Source organism: Carcharodon carcharias, chromosome 19 (genome assembly GCF_017639515.1).
Source record: "Carcharodon carcharias isolate sCarCar2 chromosome 19, sCarCar2.pri, whole genome shotgun sequence".
NCBI lineage: Eukaryota > Metazoa > Chordata > Chondrichthyes > Lamniformes > Lamnidae > Carcharodon > Carcharodon carcharias.
Window position 1 is genome coordinate 26,695,234 of NC_054485.1, and position 20,775 is coordinate 26,716,008.

Genomic DNA, 20,775 nt, shown 5'->3' on the forward strand with positions numbered 1-20,775 from the left:
AGTATTAGTTTCACCAATTGTACCCCAACCAGTGGCTTATTTGAAAAGACAGTGGCTGAGGCTGTGAACCCTTAGGCATTAGAACAATGAACATTTTTTGTTTACAAGTTCTTAATGAGCTGTAAAGCACTTGGGACATTTTGTGCTGGTGAAAGGGAATGAACAAAAAACTTATTTATATAGTGCCTTTCACAACCACAGGATATGCCACAGTGCTTACAACCAACAAAGTACATTTGAAGGATAGTTACTATTATAAAATAGAAAACACAGCAGCCAATGTATGCACAACAACTTTCCAAAGATAGTAATGTGATAAAGACCAGTCACACTGTTTTTGTGATATTGATTGACGGGTAAATATTGGCTTGGACACAAAGGATAACTCCCCTGCTCCTCTTCAAAATAGTGCCATGGGATCTGTTGAGAGGGCAGAGCGGGTCTAGTTTAGTGTCACATCCAAAGACTACACCTCCAATAGTATAACACTCCACAGGTAATGCACTGGAATGTGAATCTAGATTTTTTACACAAGTACTGGAGTGGGACTTGAATACCCAATGTTCTAGCTCTCATTTTCCTTTTCGTATCAAACATGGTAACTTCTCTTGGTGCCAGGGTAAAGGACATCATGGAGAGGGTGTGATCTGGAAGTTGTGGTACACGTCAGCATATATTGAGGTCATATGGTCATAATCTCAGGAACTTGGAAGGAAGTTAAAAAGTACAGCCTCTGAGGTAGTAATCTCTGGATTACTCCTAGTGCCACATGCTAGCGAGAGTTGAAATAGGAACATAAGGAGGATCAATGCATAGCTTGAAGCACCCTGCAGCAGGGAGGGTTTCAGATTCTTGGGGCATTGGGACCAGTTCTTGGGCACAAGGCATCTATTCAATAGGGATGGGTTGCAACCTCAACGGGATTAGACCAATGTCCTCACAGGGAGGTTCAAAACTTGGCTGGGGAGGGCGGGATTTAAACTAAATTGGCAGGGGATAGATTCTAGCATATAGAAGTAGAAAAGAGGAATAAGGTGCATAAAATGATACAGTACTAGAGAAGGATGTAGTTCTACATTAGATATGAGCAGGCTCTGAAGGACAACGAGGAATACAAAGGCAGGTTCATAATACATTTATAGAAATGCACCAAAGTTCCTGTTAGCTGGTACAAGGACTAGGGGGTACATGTTTAAGGTTTAGGGCAAGAGATTGAAGGGGGGTATGAAGAAGAACTTTTTTTTTTTACATGCAGAGAGTGGCAATTACCTGGAACTCGTTGCTCATGAGGGTGGTGGAAGTAGAGACGATCAATGATTTCAAAAGAAAATTGGATGGGCACTTGAGAAAATAAATGTGAATGGGGTTAGAGAAGGTGAATGGGGATAGAGCAGGTAAAATTGGAGGTGCATGTAACAAGGGTGGTACAGTAATCATGGGGGACTTCAAACTACTCGGACTGGGTAAACGTAATTAGCACTAATGCTGTGGAGGGTGAATTCCTAGAATTTATGAGATGGTTTTCTGGAACAGTGCATTGAGGAACCAATTGGAGAACAGGCTGTTTTAGATTTAGTATTGTGCAATGAAAAAGGGCTAATTAGTAAGCTTGTTGCAAAGGAGTCTTTAGGGAACAGGGACCATAATATGATAGAATTTGACTGCAGGCCATAACTTCCTAGCTACAGGCATGTGTAACTAGGGGGTAACCTAAAGATGCACTAGGGAAGCCCCCCTCTCCCACCAGAAGATTCCAGATAAGGATTGCATGGCAATTGCCTGGAAGTGCAAACTTCTCATCGGAAATTGCCCTCCACCGGAGCCTTCTGAACATGCGATTTAAATCACAAACTTCAAATGGCCCTGATTGTGTTACGTCGGTAGTTATCCAAAAAAAGTTAGAAGAATTAAAATCACTTCTAGCTTCTAAGTAACTATTGTAAAGACCCAAGCCAAACCTCCATGAGACTCACCACATGCCCCCTGAATCTCCAGCGGACTTCCCCAACTCCCCGTGTACCCTGTCCCACCCTGCATGGACTTCCCCTGCTACTTCGGTTCTGATGAAAGATTAGTAAGTTAGAGATAAGAATTTTTAAGCCAGTGGAAGGAACAGGGGAGGGTGGGGGTGTCCAGGAAGAACAAAGGAGAAGGTCTGCAATAGTGTGGAGGTCAGGGGAGAGTAAATAACAAAAGATTTCATGATGCAACAACCAAAGAAGGTGGTAATGGATATAGTAAATAAACAAAGGCTGTGTCCAAATGAGACATGAATTGCTACTACTTTCTTTTATGCCTTCATGTTGCATTCAGATGGTTTTTATGAAACTTTAACTCTGTTTCTCTCTATAGACGCTGCCTGACCTGCTGAGTTTTTCCAGCTTTTTTTTTGTTCAAGAGCGTTTTCTACAGTAGTATGTGCTCAGTCCAACAGGGAGAGATACTGCCTGGTTCTTGGAAACGAGGTGGGCCAAGTGGACCAAATGTCGTTGGGAGAACGTTTAGGCAACAGTAATCATTGTATGATAAGGTTTAGGATGATGGGAGAAAAGGACAGTGTGCAATCCAGAGTTAGAATAATTAACTGGTGGAGAGCCAACTTCAATGGGGCAAGTTTGGACCTGGGCCGGATAGGACGGAACCAAAGATTGGCGGGAAAAACTGTAGCTGAACAATGGGCTACCTTCAAAGAAGAAATGGTTTGGGCACAGTCAAGATATGTTCCCTCAAAAGGGAAAGGTAGGGCAAACAAATCCAGAGTTCCCTGGATGAAAAAGGAGATAGAAATTAAGATAAAGAAGAAAAAGTGTGCTTATGATCAGGTGTCAGGTAGAAAATAAAATTGAGAACTAAGCTGAATACAAAGATTTAGAGAAGAGAGCAAGAAGCAAATAAGAGAACCAAAAAGGGATTATGAGAAAAGACTGGCAGCCAACATAAAAGGGAATCCCAAAGTTTTCTATAGGCACATAAATAGTAAAAAGGTGGTAAAAGTAGGGCCAATTAGAGACCAAAAAGGCGGGATTGCTTAAGGGAAAATCGTGTTTAACAAACTTGGAGTATTTTTGAAGAGGTAACAGAGAGGGTTGATGAAGGTAATGTTGTTGATGTGTGTACATGGACTTCCAAAAGGCATTCGATACAGTGCCGCACAACAAACTTGAGAAAATTATAGCTCATGAAATAAAAGGGACAGTAGCAATGTGGGTACAAAATTGGCTGAGTAATAGGAAACAGCGAGTAATGGTTAGTGGATATTTTTCGGGCTGGAGGAAGGTTTGTAATGGAATTCCCCAGGGGTTGGTATTGGAACCCTTGCTTTTCTTGATATATATTAATGGTCTAGCTCTTGGTGTGTAGGGGACTATTTCAAAGCTTGCGGATGATACAAAACTTGGAAGCATTGTAAACTGTGAGGAGGACAATGTAGAACTTCAAAAAGACATAGACAAGTTGGTGGAGTGGGCAGATAGGTGGCAGATGAAGCTCAATGTAAAGAAGTGTGAGGCGATTCATTCATGTAGGAAGAACATGGAGAGATAATATAAAAAAGGGTACAACTCTAAACGGTGCGCAGGAGCAGAGGGACCTGGATGTATATGTGTATAAGTCATCTGAAAGGCAGAAGAAGCAAAGGTTAAGAGGTATACAGCACAGAAATTTGGCAATATTAAAAAGGTATTTATTTAAATGCAAGGAGTACAGCAAACAAAGCCGATGAGCTGAGGGCAGAAATAGGCACGTGACATCATTATATCATTGCTATAATGGAAACTTGGCTTAAAGAGGGACAAAAATGGCAGCTCTGGATATAGAGTTCTCAAGCAAGATCGAGGGGGAGCTAAAAAGGTGGGGGTGTAGCATTATTGGCTAAAGAATCAATTACAACTGTGAGGAGGGATGATATGCTAAATGAATCATCAAATTAGGCTATATGGGTTGAGCTCAGGAATAAAAAGAGAGCAGCCACACTACTAGAAGTGTACGATAGACCGCCAAATAGTGAAAGGGAGATAGTAGGGCAAATATGTAGGCAAATTCTGAATGCAAAAACAATAGGGCAATAATAATTGGGGACTTCAACTGCCCTAATACCAACTGGGATATAAACAGTGTGATAGGCACAGAGGGCGCAAAATTCTTGAACTGCATTCTTTTTTAAGCCAGTACGTAACAAGCCCAACAAGAGGGAGTGCAATTCTACATTTAGTCTTAGGAAATGAAGCTGGGCAAGTGGAAGAAGTAGCAATGGATGACCATTTTGGAGATAGTGACCATAATACAGTTAGATTTAGCATATTTTTGGGAAAGGATAAAGATAGAACAGGAGTAAAAGTTCTAAATTGGGGAAAGACAAATTTTATGAAGCTAAGAGGTGACCTGGTGAAAGTGGACTGGTTACAGTTACTTGAAGGGAAAATAGCGACAGACCAGTTGGTGATATTCAAAAGCACGGGCACAATGTAGACATGTCTCCACAAAGTAAAAGGGCAGTACTGCCAAATCTAGAGCCCTCTGGTTATCTAGAAGCATGGAAGGTAAGATAAAGCAGAAAAAAGAAAACTTATGACAGTCACAAAAGACTTAATACAATAGAAAGCCTAGAGGAGTATAGAAAGTACAGGGGTGAAGTAAAAAAGGTAATTAGGAAAGCAAAGAGAGGCTATAATAATGGCAGGTGAAATCAAAGAAGCCCAAAAGATGTTTTACCAGTACATTAAGAGCAAGAGAATAGCTAAGGAAAGGGTAGGGCCTATCAGAGATATACATGGTAACTTGTGCACTGATGTTGAAGATGTGGGCAGGGGTCTGAATGAGTATTTTGTCTCCACTAAGGAGGGGGATGTTGCAGACATTCTAATTAAAGAGCAGAAGTGTGAAATATTAAATACAATAAGCATAGTGAGAGGAAATACTGGATGGACTGACATCCTTGAAGGTGGATAAATCACCAGGGCAGGATGGATTGTATCCCAGGCTGTTAAAAAAACTCACGGCAGAAATAGCAGATACTCTGAGGATCATTTTCTAATCCTCACTAGATACAGGGAAGTACCAGAGGATTGGAGGTCTGCAAATGTTGTACCATTATTTAAAAAGAATTAGACCAAATAATTATAGGCTGGTCAGTCTGACTTCGGTGGTGGGCAAATTATTAGAATCAATTCTGAGACACAGGACAAACAGTCACTTAGAAAGGAACAGATTAATCAGGGATAGTCAGTATGCTTTTCTTAGGAGAAGATCATGTCTTACTAACTTAATAGAATTTTTGAGGAAGTAATAAGGGTTGATGTGGGCAGTGCAGTGGATGTTGTCTATATGGATTTCAGTAAGACATTTGGTAATGGCAGACTATTCAGAAAGGTAGAAGCCCATGGGATACAGGAGAATGTGTTGAGTTGGATCCTAAATTGACTCAGCGACAGGGAACAATAGGTAATATTTATTGGATGTTTTTGGAAATGGAATACAGTTCCCAGTGGCATTCCACAGGGCTCAGTGTTGGGTCCCTTGCTGTTTGTTGTATACATTAATGATTTACATTTAAATGTGGGTGGAATAATTGGGAAATTTGCAGGTGACACAAAAATTGGCCATGAGGTTCATATCAAAAAGGATAGCTGTTGTCTCCAGAATTATATTAATGGTTTGGTTGAGTGGGCAGCAAAACAGCAGATGGAACTCAATCCAGAGAAGTGTGAGGTAATGCATTTGGCGAGGGCAAACAAAGCAAGGGAATACTCAATAAATGGGAAGATATTGGGAGGGGTCAAGGAAGTGAGAGACCTTGAAGTGCATGTCCACAGGTCCCTGAAGGTGACAAGACAGGTGAAAAAGGTGGTAAAGAAAGCACATGGAATGCTTTCCTTTATTGGGCAAGGTATAGAATACAAAAGCAGGGATGTAATGATGGAACTGTAAAAAAGCACTGCTTAGGCCAAAACTGGAATTTTGTGTAAAATTCTGATAACCACATTACAGGAAGGACATAATTGCTCTGGACAGGATACAAAGAAGATTTACAAGAATGTTGCCAGGGTTTGAAAATTGCAGCTATGAGGAAAGATTGGATAGACTGGGGTTGCTTTCCTTAGAACTGAGGAGGCTGAGGGGTGACCTGATTGAAATGTACAAGATCATGAGGAGCCTAGATGGAGTAGACAGGGATGTCCGGTTTCCCCTAGCTGAAAGATCAATTGCTGGGGGCACAGATTTAACATGAATGACTGAAGGATTAGCGGGGACATGAAGAAAAACATCTTCAACCAGAGGGTGGTGGGTGTTTGTAATTCACCGTGTGGTTTGGTGGTGGAGGTAGAAACCTCAACTCATTTAAAAGGCACCTGGATCTGCACCTAAAAAGTGCTGTAACCTGCAAGGCTATGGACCAGGTGCTAGAAGGTAGGATTAGAATGGGCAGCTAGTTTTTTTTAATTTCTCTTTTTCAGCCGCGCAGACACAATGGGCTGGATGGCCTCTTTCTGTGCCGTAGTTTTTCTATTGTTCTATTAAAGGTGGTGGAACAGGTGGAGAGAGCAGCTAATAAAGCATGCAGTATCCTGAACTTTATCAATAGGGGCATAGAGTACAAGAACAAGGACGTTATGCTGAACTTGTATTGTACACTCGTTAGACCTCAGCTGGAGTATTGTGTACAGTTCTGGGTGCCACACTTTAGGAAGTATGTGAACCCATTGGAGGGAGTGCAGAAGTGGTTTACGCAAATGGTTCCAGGGATGAGAAGCTTCAATTATGAAGATGGATTAGACAAGTCAGGACTGTTCTCCTTGGAGAGGAGAAGGCTAAGAGGAGATTTGATACAGGTGTTAAAAATCATGAAGGGGCTGGACAGAGTAGACAGGGAGAAACTATTCCCACTTGTAAAAGGATCGAGGACAACAGGGCACAGATTTAAAGTGATTTTCAAAGGAAGCAATTGTGATGTGAGAAAAAACTTTTTCACTCAGCGAGTGGTTCAGGTCTGGAATGCACTGCGTGAAAGCATGATGGAGGCAGTTTCAATTGAGGCATTCAAGAGGGAATTAGATGATTATTTAAAAAGAAACAATGTGCAGGGTTTGGGAAAAGGCAGGAGAATGGCACTGAGCCGCAATACTCATTCAGAGAGCCGGTGCAGGTATGATGGGTCGAATTACCTCCTTCTGCACTGTAACAATTCTGAGATTCTTATTTCAGATTTCCAATATCCATAATATTTTGCTTTTGTACCTTCCTGGTCTAGCTGATTTAGTACCATACCAAACAGTGCATTCACCCACAAGGGCATCAAGTAGTTGTTTCATTTCTGTTGTAACAAAGAATCAAGCTTACATTTATACAGTGCCTTTAGTTTGACAAAATATTCTAAGACCTTCCACGATGTGTGGTCAGAAAACCATACTGTAGAACAGCTGGTAATTTTTTGACAACTTAAATGGAGATTTAATATTCTACCAGCAATGCAGATCATGCTCACAAACTCATCAGTCCTGTTCTTACCTGAATCTTTGGTAGGATGGACACAACAGAGACAATGATGCAAAAGATGAGGTTCAGACTGATGAAGACCTTATTTGCTGTACAGTCATCTGGCTTTGTGTAAAAAATGTACAACACTACAACTGCAGCAATTGACAGGAGGTAGTTTAGGGCCGTACTGATAAGTAAGGCTGTAAAATAAGAGGGAAGGCAACGTAAAAATGGGTACATTGATTTCAGAACTATGTTAATCGACAACAACTTATATTTATATAGTGCCTTTAATGTAATGAAACATTCCAAGATACTTCACAGGAGCATTAGGATGACACCCAGCCACATAAAGCCATATATGGTCAGATGACCAAAGGCTTGGTCAAAGAGGTAGGTGTTAAGGAACGTCTCAAAGGAGGAAAGTGAGGTAGAGAAGCGGAGAACTGTAGGGAGGGAATTCCAGAACTTGGGGCCGAGGCAACTGAAGGCACGGCCACCAATGGTGGATCAATTATAATTGGGATTACACAATAGGACAGAATTAGAGAAGTGCAGGTAGCTTGGAGGTTTGTGGGGTTGGAGGAGATTATAGAGATAGGGAGGGCAAGGCCATGGAGAAATCTGAAAACAAGGATGAGAATTTTAAAAGCAAGAAATTGCTTTACCGGGAGGCAATGCAGTTCAGCAAGAACAGGGGTAATAGGGGAACGGAACTCAGTGCGACTTAAGACACAAGCAGCAAAGTTTTGGATGACCTCAAGTTTACGGAGGTTAGAATGTGGGAGATAACCAGAAGTGCGTTGGAATAGTAGAGTCTAGAGGAAACAAAGTCATGGATGACAATCATATCAATCAATCATAAAAGTTATGATCTTGGCCTAAATAGCCAAGTGGTTATGGTACTGGGTCTGTAACCCCAAGATCAAGAGTTCAAATCTCACAATGGCAAACTATGAAACAATGTAACTTCATCTGAAACAGATGGAAACATGTTTGACTCAAAAGAGTTACAAGGTATAGATTTAGGTTAACAATAGCATTTGATATAACTAACTGCTCCTGATGAAAGTGGAAAATGCATGCAACATTCTGTCATTATCCTTTAATAGTATCAGTAAGGTGGCACTAGACATGATATTTAACACACTTGCAATTATGACCATATATGCCCTTGAGTTGTGAAAGACACTGAGGAAAACAATGACAGATTTTGCCTTTCAAAACTTGGATCGTGTCTGGAAAATATTTTGGGCAACTTAACTCAAGGGCAGAGTACTGATAGTTACAGGCCTGTCACTACTGCAGGGATCACAAGAAAATTTGGCCACATGTTTTAACAAAGACAGAAAAGCCTCCAAGTTCTGCACATTAAAACTGAAATTTGACATTATTATGAAAATAGGCAATAGCTAGTTTAGGAACCCAACAATAATTTCAAAAAATAAACATGATTGAATTGATAAACAGAGTGCCTATCCTACAAATGCAGCCATTGCTTTCTACCAGTGGGGCATGTAGTAAATGTTCATGGTTTATTGTGAATTTGACACATGGGTACATCTATTACATACCATGACATACAGCCAAGTGACTGCCTATGAAAAAACTAGCTAACTTGCTCATACTATTACATGCTGAGTTTATTTAGAATACTGGCATGAATGCAAAAGATGGAAGACATTCTTTAACATTATGCAGTAAGGTTATTGAATAATCCTCTTAATTCATCAACTCTCCTGCCATTAATTCAGTGTTTAAACAGTTCCATATGCTCCCTGTTCTCCACAAGTGAGACTGGAAATTTACATGCATTATTTAAATTTGTTTTAGTTCAAGTGTACAAAGTTGTAACAACTTTACATGCCAGTCATAATGCCTTATTGAACTTCCGACGGTGCCCCTTGAAGAGTCAAGGTAGCATAATAAATTGGTTCTCTGATCAACAAAAATGACCAACAAGAGCAAGGTCCACACTATGATTCCCAACACAGTTCTAGATCTCAGCTGTTGGATCCAGTGAAGGCACCTGGTTAAAGGAATAGAAGGAATTAAGAAAAATGAGGTGCCCACCATGTATTAAATGAGGAAATGGAACGACTGAAAGTGGTATTGAGCAAATCGCCTCCCTATCCCGTGAATGGAGTGTGCGGTAGGTAACTTTCAAAAGCATTTTGTTAATAGAACAGCAAGGATAAGACTGTCAACATATTTTTACATACCAGTAAACCAGCATTTGGCATTGCCCTCTTCCATGTTCTGCACCCAGGCCTGACTCCAAGAATGAGCAAAATCAACGAGAAGTATTAGCTGGATGAGAATGAAGCAGAAAGCCCCAACCACACCAAAGTAGAACCACACTGAGAAAATATAAAATATAAATTAGCTAGTTAAGACAGACAACTCAAAAAGCTGATGGCCTACTGGGTAAAAATATTACATGGTGCTGCCTGAGGTATACAACTAAAAAGTCTAGGTTCAATTCTCAGTCAGCAATAAATTTAGTTGATCTCACCAACATCAACTGGCCTGCTACAGTTAGCAGTCAGTCAGTCAGCAACAATCCTGCTCCTGATAATGACTTGGTGAGTGCTTTCGGATGGTGAGTGTCGGTGAATATGGGGTGTGGACACAAAAGGAGCAGGTCATTCAGCCCCTCGAGCTTTACTACCATGAAATCAAATTGGCGGGGAAAAAAAAAAGAGATGGGCTGTGAAGGCCTGGCTTTTAACATTTTTCACTGGCTCTTTGCTGCATTACTAAGAATGTCAGCACAGCTCCTGCTGGCAAGCAACAATGCAGCTGAAGTTCAACTGAAAGTGCAATTCTTATACCTACAAAGATGCAAATGTGGTTGAATAGTTGTCCCAAAGAGCAATTTTCTTATTTTCTTTCATTTAAAAAGATGTTCATCATATGACATGAATTAAGTTATTCAAATCAGGGCTTGTTTGACCCCCCCCCTTTACTTTATAATTGACCTCAGTCAGGACAATGATCAGGATGCAACAATTCACCTGATTTCCATGGGTTTGAGGCAGAAAATATAATCTGCCAGCATTCCTATTCCATTACCTGGTAGAAATTGCTCATTTGGGTGTCAGCTGAGGCCAGGATTATCTCACTTGTGATGCCCTCCACAATAAATAACCCACTAATATCTGTTGTTTGGGTCTCTGCTTGAAGAATGGCCATTTAGATAAGGTACCAGAAGATTGCTGGTACCTCATAACCATACTCCAGCAGAAGTCTGTGCTTTCAAGGGGGAAAAGGGGGAGAAAATTGGAAAAATGCATTTAGGAAGATGAAGAAGTATGCTTCCCCACCACCACCCCCTGCCCCACCTCAATCTAATCAATGTTATATCCTCTCTCTTCATTATGACATTTTCACTGATGGCAGCCCCTACTCTCGTAGAAGTGATTTTATCCCCTCAATGTCACTGATGGAAAATGTAAACAGTTGTTCTGGTCAGTTTGAAACATTGTTCATCTTTTGTGCTTTGACCACAATGAAGACCAAATCTGTGACCTTGACCCATTTGAGTCAAAAGTATACTAGCCCACATGCTTATTTGCTGACACACAGGGATAATTGGATAATTTTCCATGCATTTTTAGTACAGGGACAAGACTTAGGTTGAAAAATCTTATGACACTTTTTATACAAATATGTTGCTTTATAGAAAGTTGGTATTCACATTACCTGTTGTAAAGGTACCATCAGGAATGAAGAAAGCACCAACAGTAATTCCCACTAAGGCCAGAAATTTGAAAAACCAGAATCTAAACAAAAACACAAACAGATAACCATTACCATGAATGCTTACCCACAACAGGAGTTACAAATGCATTATGCGCTCACTGGGAATGTGTGAGCAGCTACTTTCCTGCTTCAAGTAGATATGTGCCAGACTAAGATAAAAGCAAATCACTGCGGATGCTGGAAATCTGAAACAAAAACAAAAATAACTGGAAAAACTCAACACATCTGACAACATCTGCGGAGAGGAATACAGTTAAAGTTTCGAGTCCGTATGACTCTCCATCAAGAGTCATACGGACTCGAAACGTTAATGTATTCCTCTCTGCAAATGCTGTCAGATCTGCTGAGTTTTTCCAGCTACTTTTATGTGCCAGACTAGTTTGTTTTAAAAAAGTGATAATTTACTTCAAGATTTCACTTTCACTACTTGGTCAATTACAGTTTGGAGACTTCGCTAATGTCCCACCCCTACAGCTGCTCCCTAAAGATAAGGGTTAAGGAGAAGAAAAACAAAGATAATTCAAAATTCTCAAATTGCTATCCAGCAAACCCTGCTTAACGTGTGTCGACATTAAGCTAGGACAGAATTAGCCTTGGCTGCAACATCCTCATGGTTTGTCGACACTCGTGTCTGGGCCATCAGGGCGAGTAGATATCAGAGGATTGCTGGTGCCTATGGATGGTTCTCCAGCAAGAATTAGTGCTATCATGAGAGATAGTGATTCACCAAGGATTTTAGACACTAATCTTTCCAGGAGTTCAATACTGTCAGCTCTTTGGCTAGTTCTTCCCAGTGTCCTGGCCAATATTTACTCCTCAAACAAATCCTAAACAGATTATCTGGTCATTATCACATCACCGTTTGCGGGATCTTGCTGTGTGCAAATTGGCTCCTGCGCTTTGTACATTACAACAATGACAACACTTCAAGAGTAATTCAGCTGTAAAGTGCTTCAGATGTTCAAGATTATGAAAGGTGCGACACAAATGAAAGTCTGATTTTCTTGTTCTCGGATCTTTACTATAATTTAATTCTAAATCTGTGTTTCCAAGTAGGGATCCATTTGCTTAAGGTGGGGTTCAGAGGGTGTGGATTGGTGTTGGGGGTGGGGTAAGTATTCTTGGTGGCCTTCTATTTCAGAAATTTTTTGCCTTTGAGAACTTATTTGCATGCTATTTCTGTTGTTGAATCTAAGGAAGAGAGCAGAGACATTACTACTTATACTTAATAATTCATTAGAAAAAAAGTGCAGTGCCAAAGGACGTGCTAATGTAATTCCTATTTTAAGAAGGAGGGCCAGCCTTAATATCAGTAGAAGCAAAAATAATAGAATCCTTACTTAAGGAAAATAGAAGAACATCGAGAAATAAGAAATATAATAATGAATAGTCATCATGATTTCAAAGATGTTTGACCTACTTTTCAGAATGTTTTGAAGCGATAACAGAGAGTAGACAATGGTGATGCAATGGATGTATTTTATCTGGATTTTTAAAAGGTCTTGGATAAGGTGCCTCATGATAGATGAATCAATAAGGTCAGAGAATGTGGAGTCAGGGGACAAGTAGCAGAATGGATTGCTACCTGGATTTAAGACAGAAAGCAGAGAATGGGAATAAAGGGTACTTATTCTCAGTGGTAGAAGGCTCAAAATGGTATTCCACATGGATCAGTGCAGGAACCACTGCCGTTCACAACTGACACGAACAATTTGGACTTTGGAATCAAAAACAATTTCTGAACTTGAGGATGACACCTGACTGGGGGTGGGATAGTCAATACTGAGAAGATTGCAACATAATACAGGAGGGCATTAATAAACTTGCAGAATTGGCAAATAATTGACAAATGAAGTTCAACACAGATAAATGTTCAATAGTACATTTTGGTAAGGAAGAATAGGGAGGTCACTCATTACTTTAAAAGGTGCAATCCAGGTTGGGTAGAGGAATAAAGGGATCTTGGGAGTACAAAATACACTAAACACTATAAATTGTGCCACAGGTTAGCAAGGCTATAAAAAGCAAATCAAGCACTAGGTTTTATTTCTGGGGAACTATAATTGAAAAGTAGGGAAATTATGTTAAATGTATCGAGTCTTGTCTAGACCACCTTAAAGACTACTGTGTGCAGTTCTGGTTTCCATATTGTAATAAGGATATACAGGCACTGGAGAGGGACCAGAGAAAATATACCAGGATGATACCAGAAATGCTGTATATCCTATGAACTCTGGTTAAAAAAAACTGTTGATTAGGTCACTGATGTTAACCCACATGTCACATGATCCAGAAACTCCTCAAAGGCAGTCTCTTTAAAGTCACTGCTAAGGTTATAAATAAACTAGTTTCTCTTGTTTGAAGCGGCTTACCCATTCTGCAGTCCGCCCCTCGGGTCTTTGCTGCTCTTCACTTGAATCATGATCAAAGTAAACAGGAAGAAGAAGCCAGCCAGACCAAAGCACATACGATACACAGACTTATAACCCACAATGATATCACAGTTAACCTTCCCTTGAATGAAGGGAATACTGGAACCTCCTTCACAAAATCCTGGAATCTGGAAATAAGACATTTTAAAAAAATGTTACATGGAAAGCTTGCATTTTTAAAAAATTACTTCTGGCAAGCAGCAACACCCCCACCCCCTGAAAACTGCTCTGATGATAAGCAGGGATGCAACTTGTGGGGTGGTGTAGCTGTAGTTGTAGTGTCACTGGACTAGTATTCCAAAGGCCAAGGCAAATGCTCTGGGGACATGACTTCAAATCCCACCACAGCAGCTGGTGGAATTTAAATTCAATTCATTAATCTGGAATCAAAAGGCAGTCGAATGGTGACCATGAAACCATTGTCGATTGTTCTATAAACCCATCTGGTGCACTAGGGAAGGAAATCTGCTGTCCTTACATATGACACCAGACCCACAGCCATGTGATTGGCTCTTAACTGCCCTCTGAAATAGCCTAGCAAGCCACTCAAACTGCTACAGAGTCTAAATGGAACAAATCCAGATGGACCACCCGGCATAGACCCAGGCACCAGAAACGAAAACAGCACACCCAGCCCTGATGACCCTGCAAAGTCCTCCTTGCTAACATCTAGGGGCTTGGGCCAAAATTGGGAGAGCTGTCCCACAGATTACTCAACCAACAACCTAACAATGTCTGAATAGCATGTTTCCATAAGCATGACCATGTCCCATCACCACTATCATCATCCCTGGGTCGGTCCTGTCACCAGAGGTGGCAGTACATTGGTATATAGTTGGGAGGGAGTTGCCCTGGGAGTCATCAACATCGATTCTGAATGCCATGAAGTTTCATGGCATCAGGTCAAACAAGGAAACGTCCTGTGGTTACCACCAAACATTCCCTTCAGCTGATGAATCAGGACTCCTTATTGAACACACTTGGGAGGAAGCACTGAGGTGGCAAGGAAAGAGAATGTACTTTGGGTGGAGGACTTCAATTCCACCACCAAAAGTGGCTCAGCAGCACCACCACAAACTGAGCTGGCTGAGTCCTAAAGGATATAGCTGCTAGACTGGGTCTGCGGCAGGTGGTGAGGGAACCAACAAGAGGGAAAAACCTACTTGACCTTGTTCCCCCCAGTCTACTTGTCACAGATGCATCTGTCCATGACAGTATTGGTAGGAGTGACCACCACACAGTCCTTGTGGAGATGATGCCCCGTCTTCATATTGAGGATACAATTCATAGTGTTGTGCAGCACTACAACCATGTTAAATGGGGTAGATTTTGAACAGATCTAGCAACTCAAAACTGGACATCAATGAGGCGCTATGGCCCATTGACAGCAGCAGGATTGCATACAACCACAATCTATAACCTCATGGCTCAGCATATCCCCACTCTACCATTTCCATCATAATGGGTGTTCAATACCGGTACAAAAATAAAGAGGCATACCTAAAAATTAGATGCAAACCTGACGAAGCTACAACACAGGTCTACTTGTATGCCAAACACTGGAAGGAGCATGCGCTAGGCAGAGCCAAGCAATCCCACAACCAACGGATCAGCTCTGCAGTCCTGCCACATTCAATCGTTAATGGTGGTGGACAATTAAACAACTCAGTGGAGGAGGAGGCTCCACAAATATCCCCATCCTCAATGATGGGGGAGCCCAGCACATCAGAGCAAAAGACAAGACTGAAGAAGCATTTGTAATCATCTTCAGCCAGAAGTGCCAAGTAGATGATCCACCTTGGTCTCCTCCAGAGGTCTTCAGCCAATTTAGTTCACTCCATGTGATATCAAGAAATGGCTGAAGGCACTGGATGCTGCAAAGGCTATGGGCCCTGACAACATTCCAGCAATTGTACAGAGGACTTGTGCTCCAGAATTGGCTACGCCCTTAGCCAAGCTCCCCCAGTACAGCTACAACTGGCATCTATCCAGCAATGTGGAAAATTGCCCAGGTATGTCCTGTAGACAAAAAGCAGGACAAATCCAACTCGGCCAATTACCACTTGAACAGTATACTCTTGATCATCAGTAAAGTATTTGAAGTGGTCATCAACAGTGCTATCAAGCAGCACTTACTTAGAAATAACCTGCTCACTGATGCTCAGTTTGGGTTCCACCAGGGCCACTCAGATTCTGACTTTAATACAGGCTCGGTACAAACATGGACAAAAAAGCTGAACACAAGAGGCGAGAGTGACTGCTCTTAACATTAAGGGCACATTTGACCGAGTGTGGCATCAAGGAGCCCTAGGAAAACTGAATGGGAATCAAGGGGAAAACTCTCCACTGGTTCGAGTCATACCTAGCACAAAGGAAGATGGTTGTGGTTGCTGGAGGTCAATCATTTCAGCCCAGGACATCGCTTCAGGAGTTCCTCAGGTTAGTATCTGAGGTTCAACCATCTTCTGCTGCTTCATCAATGACCTTTCCTCCATTATAAAGTGAGAAGTGGGGATGTTTACAAAACACTCAGCGACATTTGTGACTCCTGAGATTCTGAAGCAGTCCATGTCCATATGCAGCAAGGCCTGGACAACATCCAGGCTTGGGCATATAAGTGGCAAGTTACATTCATGCCGCACAAGTGCCGGGCAATGACCATCCCCAAAAAGACTGTATCCATTCATTTCCTCTTGACATTCAATGGCATTGCCATTGCTAAATCCACCACCAACGGTATCCTTGGGGTTACCATTAACCAGAAACAGAACTGGGCCAGCCACATTAATACTGTGGCTGCAAGAGCAGGTCAGAGGCTGGGAATTCTGCAGAGAGTAACTCACCTCCTGACTCCTCAAAGCTTGCCCACTATCTACAAGGCACAAGTCAGGAGTGTAGTGGAATAATCTCCACTTGCCTGGATGAGTGCAGCTGCAACAACACTCAAGAAGCTCGGCGCCAGACAGAACAAGCAGCCTGCTTGATTGGCACCCCATCCACCACCAATGCACAGTGACAGCATTGTGTATTATCTAAAGGATGCACTGCAGCAACTCACCAAGGCTCCTCCGACAGCAGCTTCTCAACCTGCAACTTCTACCGACTAGAAGGACAAGGGCAGCAGATGCATGGGATCATCCCTACCTGCAAGTTTCCCTCCAAGTCACACACCATCCTGATTTGGAATTATATTGCCATTCCATCACTGTCGCTGGGTCAAAATCCTGGAACGCCCCTTCCTAACGGCACTACTGGTGTTCCTACAGCACATGGACAGCAGCGATTCAAGAAGGCAGCACACCACCACCTTTTCAAGGGCATTTAAGGATGGGCAATAAATGCTGGCCTAGCCAGCAACATTCACATGTTATGAACAAATTTTTAAAAAAGGGCTTGACATTTAAAATAACAGCATTGGTTGAGAACAACTGTGATGTGTCACATGTTCAAATTGCCTGCTAACAATTCATCTTCAGGCTCACATATTTAAAATGGCCGTTTTGATTGGTACCCAAAGGACCATCCCCCAGCATAATGCAGTGCCTTCAAGGTGGGGAGGGCGGGGTGCATGATAGAAATAGAGAGCAGGAATAGTGGGGGAAAAGACTTAGTCAAACATGCAACTGCAATCTGAACAATTTAGTCCTTTGAGAACTGTGGCATTGGTTGGGCATTTATTAAGTCTTAGACACTGAAGGGTAAAGTAAAGATGGTTCTACCCTCAATAACTACTCAAGGATAAAGCCTTTGAAATTCAAATCCAAACGTGATAACCCCAAAGGAACTTACAGTAACAGGTCCAGTGATATCATGTAATAAGAACATGGCTACAGCAATTATAGACTTTGTACAGTAATCTTGAATCCACTTTATTCATTATTAATTTAGCACATTTAAGGGCAGCACATCACAATGACAAGATGTACATTTTCTCCCCAGATGATATTTGATTATCTTACCAAATGCTCAAATACCTTTCAGTCTCTGATGAATTCAGATGCTTTCAAAACTCTATTGTAGAGGAGATGCAGGTTAAACTGTAGTGCGTGCCTTGGAGTTTCAGATGCATATATTAGCATGTGTTGGGGGTAAATCCATAAACAGCAAGAAAGACTGTGGAATTACAAATAATTTGCAGCACAGAAACAGCCATTTGGCCCTACCAGTCCCCACCAGTGATTATGCTCCAGAGGAGCCTTCTCCACACATCTCCACTTAACCTTACAGGAGTAATCTACTCCTTTCTCTCACCTCTTTATCTAGCTTCACCTTAAAAATATATGCGTTATTTAGCTGAACTACAATTGGTTGCAATTTCTACATTCTGACCCCAGTAAAACGTTTTTCCTGAAATCCCCACTCGATTCATTAGTGACTATCTTTACTTACAGCACCAAGTTTGGCCTTATCACAAATGGAAACTACAGCCCAACAAGTTTACATAGGCAATTTCCATTATAAATCGTAGGCACTGGGGAGTGAGAGAGTGGCCAAGAACTCAGAATTGTTGCTATATCAGCACATGCATGCATACTGCTTGAAAATTCTTAGTCAGCTGTTTTAAAAGGAGACATTTAGCTGGATTAAAATAACAAAGATATTCCATACTTATTATGCAATCGTACTGTTATATTATGCAACAAAATTTTACAGCTACAGTTTAGAATCTATATTACCAGGACCAAGTGGAATATACACCAGCATTTTCAGAAAGTCAGAAGGGGCCAGATAAAGATTTGAGAAACATCAAGATTACATAAATCAATTCCCATCACTGGAGCGTGAAAATACAAATATGTTGAAAAGGAAAAACATTTATCAGGGAATTTTAAACAATCAGTCTGACACTGGGACAACAGAGAAAAAGAGATACTCAATAACAATCACAGGAAGGGAGGGGGGGTGGGGGGGCGAAGAGGGAGAAGGGGGGGAGCAGAGCGACAGACAGAGCAGCGCAGAAGGAGGGAGAGACAAGAGAGGAGGAAGTGATAGACATGGGAAGAAAGTAGGAGGGAGGAGGAGGAAGGAGGGGGAGAAGGACACAAGAGATAGCAAGGTGGGAGATAAAAAGAGAGAGAGAGAGAGAGAGAGAGAGGGAGGCAAGGTGAGGCCAAAGTGACAAATTTCAGGTGCCTCATGCACTTTTAAAATGAAAATTATAGTATTAGGGGAGCACACTGTGTTATGTTCAATTCCAGAAATTCTGTTGATCAGTATCAAATATACTAAGACTCTCGGAAGACATTTTAATAAAATGAAGGCAATTACAGTTAATATTAATACAGCTAGATAGACTGAAAACAAAAACAGAAAAAAAAGCCAAAGTCTTTGAGAAGTAGAGATGTTATTTGGGAAGACGACATACACTATATACAAAAACAAGGGGTCAATTCTCACATTAAATTTGTTTTGATACTAAGTACTTAATTCGGCATTTCCGTGCTGCATACAAGGACATCTGTTGAAAATAAATAGATGAACTATGGTATGCCAATGTTGTGTAATCTTATAAATGTACTGAATGTGCACTGGGACAGGAAACATGAAACCTGTGAACAGTGGGTGGATGCCAATTGGCAGAAAGATGATTTGAGCATGATTTTAATGCAAAGGTTCAGCTAAATTAAGTTGGCTATCAGCAACATTAATTGATGCTGCAACACATCCCTAGGATATTTGCCTACAAGTCAAAGAAGTTTATTTTACTCTTTTAGAACTAAAAAAAGATTCTGCATCATAAACTGTGTGCCATTTAAAGCATCTTGTTTTCAAGACAAAAATCGATGTACTGTAGGAAGCTTAGGGCACAGTATGCCATGGAAGATTCCAATATGTAAAATGCTAGTTTGAGAAGATCAGTTTCAACTCGTTTATATAGAAAATATGTAGACAGGAATATTATCCTGACCTTAAAAATTCTGGTATGGATATTGTGGAATTTTTCTCCTCAAATATGATCTCCTCTCTTGAAAATATGACTTGCTGGGATAGGGTCCCACATGCCAGAATCCCCAACCTTGCCATCATTTTTCATGTGTCATGTCATGGGTCACACAAAGAATGGCTATTTTTCAGTGAGGCATTTGGTAGACTGCTAAATTCCAACAAATTATATCTTGGCAAATTTTCAGGAGAGAAGATGGGACTAAATTGGAAGAAATATTATATATATTTAGATAAATTCACCTTCTTTAGTTGGGCTTCTATGCCTGGTGCTATCATGATACAGGAGACAATTGTTCCTAGGAGCAAGAAGCCGCCATAGGTAAGGCGAGTCACCACCGAGTTCTTGGTAGAGGGACAACAGCCACAAAGCAGGCATGATGCACTTCCACACAGACACGAGGCCTGAAATAAAAAATAATCAGAGTTATAATCAATGAAGCTTCCAACTTATCTTTTCAACTATTACATTTATAAAGTACCTTAAATATAGAAAACGAAAACATAATATTTTACAGAAACTAAAATAGTCATTGATATGTTATACAGACAAAACAGAACATAGATCTCAAATCTTTTTTGTTCTGTTACTTCTATAATGAATTGCAATTACTATAGCTCCCCAATACTTAGCATTCCAAAAAAAAAAAATCGAAGTAGCTATTCCCTTGAGCATCCTGATTATGACTGCCATCTTCTTTCATCTACAAAACAACTCGCCCGGATTTAGCATTAAGAACAACCGTGAGGCCAATAGCACTCACTGTTGTCATGGGGTAGACTGAACAGCAACTTCAAGAGTACCCAGATGTACAGTTAAACATGAAATCCAGAAATTGCAGGCTGAGTTATCCCGCTTCTTCACAGCCTGAGCTACAACAATACCTCACCAATAATTCATATTCAGGCATGAAGTTATGGTACTCACTACTAAACATGCCAACAAAAGTTAGGGTTGGTGCATTCAAACGTAAATTAATTTTTAAAACAGTGATAAGTCACTGTTGCTGCCAAACAACCACTCAGGCACTCAGTCTAATTTTACAAGTGTAAAATACATTCCTTCAGAACATAAAAGTTTGGCGATGTAAAGAAAATCCTTTTTTTCTCTCTCTCTCTATCCTATTTTCTGTATGATTTAAAGCTAATTTATACTTCCTGG

General features: G+C 41.0%; 1 protein-coding gene across 1 annotated transcript in view; it reads right to left on the bottom strand.

Annotated features, from left to right (window-relative positions):
- The window catches only part of LOC121291494 (serine incorporator 1-like), a 38,080-nt gene that overhangs the window by 6,688 nt on the left and 10,617 nt on the right, over positions 1 to 20,775 (bottom strand). The window contains exons 2-6 of the mRNA XM_041212756.1: positions 19,857 to 20,018; positions 13,611 to 13,798; positions 11,179 to 11,258; positions 9,696 to 9,833; positions 7,504 to 7,673 (exon numbers count right to left, since the gene is read on the bottom strand). Of these exons, the coding sequence (XP_041068690.1) occupies positions 7,504 to 7,673; positions 9,696 to 9,833; positions 11,179 to 11,258; positions 13,611 to 13,798; positions 19,857 to 20,018 (738 nt within the window). The remainder of the gene's footprint in view (positions 1 to 7,503; positions 7,674 to 9,695; positions 9,834 to 11,178; positions 11,259 to 13,610; positions 13,799 to 19,856; positions 20,019 to 20,775) is intronic.